Source organism: Nomia melanderi, unplaced genomic scaffold (assembly GCF_051020985.1).
Source record: "Nomia melanderi isolate GNS246 unplaced genomic scaffold, iyNomMela1 scaffold0494, whole genome shotgun sequence".
Classification (NCBI taxonomy): Eukaryota; Metazoa; Arthropoda; class Insecta; order Hymenoptera; family Halictidae; genus Nomia; species Nomia melanderi.
This window is the reverse complement of record NW_027475608.1, coordinates 19,358-28,255: the sequence shown is the minus strand read 5'-3', so window position 1 is coordinate 28,255 and position 8,898 is coordinate 19,358. Positions and strand designations below refer to the sequence as shown.

General features: G+C 36.2%; 1 protein-coding gene across 1 annotated transcript; it reads right to left on the bottom strand.

Annotated features, from left to right (window-relative positions):
• Nucleotides 1–411: 411 nt before the first annotated feature.
• LOC143176329 (uncharacterized) lies at nt 412–8,578 on the bottom strand. The gene is made up of 2 exons (XM_076374153.1): nt 8,024–8,578; nt 412–3,118 (listed from the first exon to the last, which is right to left on the bottom strand). Exon 2 carries the CDS (start codon nt 3,116–3,118, stop codon nt 1,055–1,057), a length of 2,064 nt encoding a protein of 687 aa, XP_076230268.1. The 5' UTR covers nt 8,024–8,578; the 3' UTR covers nt 412–1,054.
• Between the last annotated feature and the right edge of the window lie 320 nt (nt 8,579–8,898).

Sequence of the window (8,898 nt, the reverse complement as noted above, 5' to 3'; positions counted from 1 at the left end):
TATATAACTAATAAAACTATATAAAACTATATAAAACTCTATAAAACTATATAAAACTATATGAAACTATATAAAACTATACAAAACTCACAAAACTGTATAAAACTATATAAACTATATAAAACTATATAAAACTATACAAAACTATATAAAACTATACAAAACTGACAAAACTATATACAACTATATACCACTATATAAAACGATATAAAACTAATAAAACTATATAAAACTGTATATAACTAATAAAACTATATAAAAGTATATAAAACTCTATAAAACTATATAAAACTATTTAAAACTATATAAAACTATGTAAATCTATATAAAACTCTATAAAGCTATGTACAACTATATAAAACTATTTATAACTATATTGTTGGATTCCGGATTGAGGAATTTAAACGCAACTTGTTAGAGAGGCTCGAAGGTTTTTATTCGTAAGCGGTAAGTTCCGCACGCAAGTACGAACTACAGAGAACTGACTCGCTGGTTAAAAATGGTAATATATATACTACTGGAAATGGTCGGCATAAGGGTAGAGTGCAAAAGGGGCAAGATGAGTAATCGGGTACGGGAAGCTAGCTGGTTAGGAATTTGGAATCTATGAGTCAGGATGTTTTTCGCAGGATGATTTGTCGTGTTTGTCGCGGGGCGATACAATATCTAAGGTATCGGTAGGTTAGTCATGCAACACCTCCCCCCTTGTAGTCCAAAAATTATAATTTTTGGAGGAGGATCTTAATGATCTAGAATTATTAATTTAACTAATAATGCGATTTAAGAAAAGATATTGTAACTTACAATTAAATATTGGAGCCTACTCTAATTATGCAGAATCTTATATATATAAGCTTAAATTACATATTATAATGATGAATGCGTTAACATGATATTACATATAAATGTACTGAGGTAGTTTGATGATGAGGGATAAATGTGTTAATATAATATGATATTACATATATAAGTGTACAAATTTGATAACGAAAAGTTGACATGGACTGTCGTTACTAGCAATTGATGGTTACGAATAATTGTACGGGTTCTGTGATTACAAAGGGGTTGAACTTTTCCGCGTTCGTGGTCCAACCTTGGGTCGTAGATTGTATGAGTTGGTTCTGGATTGAGGCTGGTCAGTGGTCCTCTCCTCGCTGATGTTAGTAGGCGTTGTTTGTTCTTCGGAACATTGTACCCCTCCACGCCTTTCAAACAGGACCATGTCATTGGAATGGTCCCTGTGTTCGCTATGATTGCTTGCATCGAAGTTACAGTGAACAAAATTTTTAATTATTGGTGGCACAATTTCCCCTGTTCTGGGGCTCCTGGTGAAGCAGCAGAGGCGCTTGAGCAAGTTCCAACAGCCAAGCCAGCGACAGCAATTTCCAACGAGGATGAGGATTAGAATGGCAGCTACTACTCCTAGTGTTATCGTGTACCAACTAGTGTGGGTAACGATAAATGGCTCCTTCAGACGATGAGTTAGTAGTCCGTCGAGTTCACTGAGTTTTTTGCTGTTGAACTTTAATTCGTTTAAATCGATATTTGTAAGTTTTATAGGTTTCAAGGGTGCTGCCGCTTTATGGTGTAAATAATCTGTTGCTAGAATACAGCAGTCGTCTTCAGTTAAGTTGATTCGAGGAACGTAATGACTGATGTTTTTATTTACATAGCTTGTGGGTTCCAACGAATATATCATGGTATACCCCTTACAACCACTGTGTAACTGTATCAAACCAGTTTGTTTTAGAACAATGTCTTCCATGTGATCAGTGTTGCTCTCACCACAGATGATTGTCAGTGTGGTCGGCTTGTGTAGGGTATACAGCCACTGGTTGCTTCCGATGTAGTTCCATATCTCCATTTCGGCACTTATTGTTTTCGTCGTGCAGTCCTGTGGAATTTGCCTTACGTGCGGTGACAGCAGCAGGACCTCGCAGATGGACTCTTCTGTGGTTCTGGCTGAGTCTACGTTGCTACACACGTACTTCCCTTCCAGATATTCAACGCAGTCTCTCAAATCCGACAGGACGGCGAAGTTGGATTTTTGTTGGGAGAGGAGTAGGTACGGGTTTTGAGGTGTAATGAACGAGAAGACAGAGGTGTTATGATGTTGGATGGGTAGTGGAATCAGGTTGTACAGATCAAAATTTGTTCTTTTTACGAGTGGTAGTTTTATAACAAATACTACGAGTTCGTTTATCGTAATGCTGTGAAGTTTCATTAATTTGTATATCTTGGGTAAATTCTTGTAGGTCGGTGTGATTATTAACTCAAATTCACCTTTGTAATTAATCAGCTCTTCGCAAAGATCCTTTGGAGTTATTAAGAATGGAGAGATTATATTGTGATTTCCCAAGTTAATAGATTCTATGTTTTTATCAAAGTGATCTGAAACTTGAACGCATAGGGAAAGTAAGGTGGCCACTTGTTCCATAATAGTTGCTTCTAACGAGAGGTTTAATATGTAGTTATCTGTTTCTGACATATACTTATTAATTAGTTGCATATTGTTGTTCAAGGTGTCTTCTGTAAGTTTTAAAGATTGAATCGAATTATTAAGATTTTTTATAGTGCTCGAAACTATCTGTATCTGAGATTTTAATAGAGTTTGGGTTTGTCTATTATCGTTTAGTAAGGCTTTTATGCTATCGGAATAATATTTGGCGTCGTCAGCGTCTGGGGTGCCGATTAGCCAATTTAAGATGTAAGAAGCTCCATTGATTAATCCACGTCGTTTACGCTGCTTTACATCACGTCCTATTAATCCGTTAAGTATTTTTTTCTTGTCATCGATATTTTGTAATTCATTTTGAACAGACTGTAGGGTTTGCTCGCAAAGAGACTTTTGTTGTTTCGATACTACGACTTCTTTTAATAGTAGCTTACAAATTTCTTGTGATTTAGAAAAATGGAAATCTAAAAGAGCTTTCGCTTGAGATAGATAAGTCATATTGACGTATGTTATGAGGTGTAGTTCGGTGTTCGAGATTTTCGCTTCTCCTAACTTTCTATAAAAAATTCCACTCGTGTCAGTGAGGGGTGTATTGATGTACGGAGCTTCGGAGATGGTATTAGGAATTAGAGGAAGGAGTAGCAGTAGGATTGTCGAAATCATCTGGAACATAACGTTTAAGAAGGTTGGAGTGATAAGTAGTTCTTCTTTTTCCTATTTGAAGTTCTACTGTGTTGTTAGGATGTATTTGTGTGACCTTGAATGGACCCTTGAAATTGGGCGATAATTTTTTACTAAGTCCTACCTTGTTTCGTTTCTCGTATATACATACGAGATCATTGACTTTAAATTTTGTCGGGTTAATTTTTTTATCGTACTGTTCTTTACTCTTATTTTTGGAGTTAATTAGATTTTCCCTTGCTGTTTTGAAAGAAGTGTTTAATTTATTTTGTAATGAACGGATGTAGTCGTCATAGGTATAGTGGAATTCTGGTTCCTTCAGTATGGAAGAGGGTAGATATGCTTTTCGTCCAAAAAGAAGTTCGTATGGTGTTAGGTTAGTGGATCTGTGAATTGAAGTATTATAACTAAAGGTTGCGAATGAAATGTATTCGTCCCAGTCTGTTTGATTGGCTTTTATGTAGTGTTTTAAATAATCTTTTAGTGTTAAATGGTATCTTTCTAGACCTCCATTGGTTTGGGGGTGATATGGGCTGGTGCAGATATGTTTTGTTTTTAATAAATTTCCTAGGACCCTTATTAATTCGGACATAAAATCTGGGCCTTGGTCTGTCAAGAAAGTTTGTGGTATTCCAAATTGGGTAAATATATTCATCAATGATTTTGCAATAGTTAAAGACTCATGATTTGGAATGGCTTTGGCAAAACAAAATTTTGTCAGATCGTCTTGTGCAGTAAGGATGAATCTATTCCCGTTCTCGGTGAGTGGTAATGGCCCTACAATATCTATGGCTAATTTCTCAAAAGGCTTTTCAGCTGTTGTAGTTATTTCCATAGGTTGCTTAATAGGCTTAAAATTTGTTTTGTTCATTTGACATGAGTGACACGACTGAATATACTTCCTTATGTCTGATTTTATAGATGGCCAAAAATATTGCTCCTTAATTCTTGCATAAGTTTTATTGAAGCCGTAGTGTCCCGCTAGTTTACTATCATGATTTTCTTTTAGGATCTTTTGTATTTCCTCTGGTGTTCGCGGATTAATTCTTTCAGATGGGAACAATCGGATTTCATTGTTAGGAAATATGAATTTTAGCATTTCACGTAGTTGATCTAATTTGATATTACTATATTTCTTATGATTGGGAGGAATGAGAATGAATTTCTGAGTTTTTATTAACGATTTCAATTTCAAGAGGCACTCAAATATATTTTTATACTCTAGTCTATCAAAAGGTGAGTTCAGAGGATATAGAAAATAGAAAGTTTGCTTTTTATTTTGAACTTTAGACAATCCATTTAGTTCTGGTTTGAGATTTTCTATGCTAAATTTCGACTGTACGTAGTTTAAGTATTGATTGTTCTCATGAAGATCTTGGGACCAAAATACTGCTATAGGATCAGTAAGTGATGCTAGGGTTCCTCCTTCGAATTCATAAGATATAGGATTTTGATTCGTGTAATGATATTTGATAAAGTCGTTGTAGGATGGAACTTGTTGTGTACTTATATTTATCGAATTTTGAGTGACGAGTCGAGATAGAGCGTCTGCGTTTGAGTTGGAGGTGCCTGGTTTGTGTTTTATCGTATACTGGTATTCTTCTAATCTAAGCCGCCATCTGACTAATTTTGACGATGGATTTTTACAATTGAAAAGCCACTGGAGTGGACGATGATCGGTATAGATGATGAATTCTCTGCCGAATAAATAAGGTCGAAAGTGTTCTACGGAGTTGACAATTGCTAGTAGTTCCTTTTCTGTAGTCGAATAATTACATTCCGAATTATTTAAAGTTCGTGAATAATAAGCGATTGGAAGATCTTGACCGTTGTTAATTTGAGAAAGTACCGCGCCTATACCGACGTTGGATGCATCTGTGGCAAGGATGAATTGTTTTGAAAAATCGGGGTATTGCAAGATCGGTTTACTGATTAGTTTTTCTTTTAAAGTTTCGACCGATTTTTCCTGTTCTTCACTCCAGACAAATGGCACGTCCTTTTTGAGTAACTGAGTTAGGGGTTTTGCTAACGTAGCGAAATTTGAAATAAATTTTCTATAGTACCCTATCATACCCAAGAACATTTTAACTTCTTTTTGGTTGCGCAGTTTTGAGATCTTTTGCAGGCTGTCTACTTTCTTTGGGTTCGGCTGTACACCCTTGTCGGAAATTAAGTGACCTAAATATTCGCATGACTTTTTTAAAAAATCGCATTTACTTGGTTGTAATTTTAAGTTATTTTCTCGAAGTCTAAGAAATACGTTTTTCAACTTGCGATTGTGATCATCTAAGTTAGATCCATAGATGACAAAATCATCTATATATACGAAGCATTGTGTACTATTTAAACCCGTTAGAACGTTGTTCATGACCCTTTGAAAGTGGGCCGGGGCATTCTTAAGACCAAAGGGCATTCGAGTAAACTCATAATGCCCATTTGGCGTTGAAAACGCTGTTTTTTGACTATCTCTAGGATCTATTGGAATCTGATGAAATCCATTTGATAGATCTAGAATGCTAAAATACTGTGCGTGTCCTAGTTGATCAAGAATGTCCTCGATGTTTGGTAGTGGGTAGGCGTCGCCTATCGTTTTTTCATTGAGCTTTCGATAATCTATTACTATTCGCCACCTTTTTCCTCCGGCTGAATCTGGTTTTTTGGGGACAACCCAGAGTGGGCTGGACCAAGGACTGGTAGATGGTTTAATGATGCCATGATCTAACATTTTCTCAATCTGCTTGTCTACCTCGTTCTTATGGATTTGAGGGTACCGGTAAAGTTTTGCATGTATAGGTATTTCATTGGTTGTGGGAATCGTGTGAGGGTCTACTGTCGCTCGACTTAATAGGTCCGTCGGTAAATGGAATATGTCATGAAATTTAGTGCAGATTTCCTTGATGGATTGGGCCTCTTCCGCATTTAGGTGATCCAGTCGTAAATTCTCATTTAATGCTCGTAATCTGGTTTCAGTGAAATTTGATTCTTGATTTGCGGCTAAACTATAAATAAAGGAATGACTGGGAATTGGCTCGATAAAAAATTTAGGCATATCGATCACTTGTGATTTACAAGAAGTGTTAATTATTGTTGTCAAGGCAGTACCATCATCGCGTACCCGAACAATCGAATGAGGTATTAGGAGAGAGTCGTCGTTATTTAATTTGCGCGCAGTTATCGTCCCCGTTTGTAGTTGCTGGGGGTTTAATATCCTTATTGGAATTACCGTTTCGGTTCGAGCATTAATTCTAATTATATCAATGGATTTCTGAAGAGTGTTTTGACATAAGGGTATAGGAAGTGGTATATTTCTTAGCGACATCGAAAGGGATGTTATTGGGGGAATCAATTACTTGGAATTTTCCACAAATTTTCCTGCCCTTAATGTTTAAAGAAAGTTCGGTTTCTCCCAGAGTTTGAATAGAAACGTTTGGCGCGATCCCGTTTAATATAGTAGAATTATCGTTATTAACATCATATCTAGATATACTGTGTGCTTTGATTAGAGAAATAGCAGCACCCGTGTCAACAAGAAATTTTAGGAGTTTATCGGGGCTGTTAGAATTGTCTGATTCGAAGAGTATGGCTAATTGGTCGTTATTAGGTAGGAACGAACTCGAAGAATTTATCGTGTACTCATGAGATTGAATTCTGTCGTCGCTTCTTCCACCAAATTCGGGGGTTTCGGTGGATAATATGCCTGACGAAAATTTCCAGTTTGAGAGTTTCCTGACACGGTATTATGTAACTCGGTCGTATTCGGTATATCTATATTGGAAGTGAGTGGGTTTTGTTGTTGATACCTAACATCTCGCGAGTGATTATTAAGAGAATTTGGATTCTGTTGGTAAGTACGAAAATTGCTAGAATTTGGTTGGTTTCGATATGTGTAGGAATTATTAGGATTTGGTCGATGAAGATATGAGTTATTAGAATTTGGATATTGTCGGTTTGTTTGAAAATTGTTAGGATTTGACTGGCGAGGAGATCCATTATTTTGTCTTGAATTGTTATATTCCCGCTTTCTACATTCTTCTATACTGTGGCCGAAATTTTTGCAGTACCTACACTGTTTCATACTACTGGACGCGTTGTTCCGATTCGATTGAGTGAAGTTGATCGTTTTACTAGGGTGTGGTTTTTGTCTCCCTAAATAGCAGTCGTTAGTATTGTGATTTGATTTATTACAAATTCTACAACGTTGAAAGTTATCGTATCTCATGCGTAACGCTTTCTCTTCTGCCAAAGCTGCCGTAAAAGCACTATTAATATTGGGGAAGTCGCGGTATCTCAACATTTGAGATATTTGTGGGTGAGAATGATACACGAAACGATTGAGAGTCATTTCATTTACCATCGCTACTCGTCCTGCTAATGTGTTAACCTCACAGTCTGTTGAATGAATAGTTCCTAAAATTCTCGATTGAAGTTCCTCTAACTTTTGGTAAAATTGGGAAACGTTCTCGTTACGGCTTTGTTGAATTGAGTTCAACTCCTCCATAAGTTGTTCTAGAGATTTCTTATCTTGGTATAGATTTAACAATAGTTCAGAAATTTCTTCCCACGTAGTGAGATTACAGTGTATGTCAATCTGATCTCGGGCTTTACCCTCGATCTTATTTTTTACAAATAATAAAAGGACTGGCTTTTGCGAAGGGCTAGCTAATTCAAACACGGCGTCGACTTGTTTAATAAACGAACGTAGCTTTGTTCTGTCGCCATCGAATTCTTTTGGCAACAGCCTTATTAAATGATCCAAAGATATTGCTACTGAGGAAGTGATATTTGTGTTAACGTCATTATTTAGGGACATTTTTGTATAAGAGGATGGGATTATAAGTCGGAAATTGAAAAATAATACGTTGAGAATATCTGGAGTTCAGTACTTACGATGCGACGGTACGGTTTCTTCCTTCCGAAGAGAGACTGCAACTCACAATGGTGCTGGGCCACAAGGAATCCAGAAGATACGACCAGTTGTGTATGTTGAGCTTCGGGACGAGTCTCTTCTTTTCTTGTTGTTCCGATGTAACCGATGAAAATCAGCACCCTTTCGTCAGTGAGACAGTGACTGTCCAAATGCAACTGAGTGAAAGGCCGTCAGAACAATCCCACTTCTGACACCAAATTTGTGTTGGATTCCGGATTGAGGAATTTAAACGCAACTTGTTAGAGAGGCTCGAAGGTTTTTATTCGTAAGCGGTAAGTTCCGCACGCAAGTACGAACTACAGAGAACTGACTCGCTGGTTAAAAATGGTAATATATATACTACTGGAAATGGTCGGCATAAGGGTAGAGTGCAAAAGGGGCAAGATGAGTAATCGGGTACGGGAAGCTAGCTGGTTAGGAATTTGGAATCTATGAGTCAGGATGTTTTTCGCAGGATGATTTGTCGTGTTTGTCGCGGGGCGATACAATATCTAAGGTATCGGTAGGTTAGTCATGCAACAATATAATACTATATTAAACTATACAAAACTAATTAAAACTATATAAAACTATATAAGACTATACAAAGTAACAAAACTATATAAAACTATACAAAACTAACAAAACTATATAAAACTATATAAAACTATATAAAACTAACAAAACTATATAAAACTGTATATAACTAATAAAACTATATAAAACTATATAAAACTCTATAAAACTATATAAAACTATATGAAACTATATAAAACTATACAAAACTAACAAAACTGTATAAAACTATATAAACTATATAAAACTATATAAAACTATATAAAACTATGTACACCTA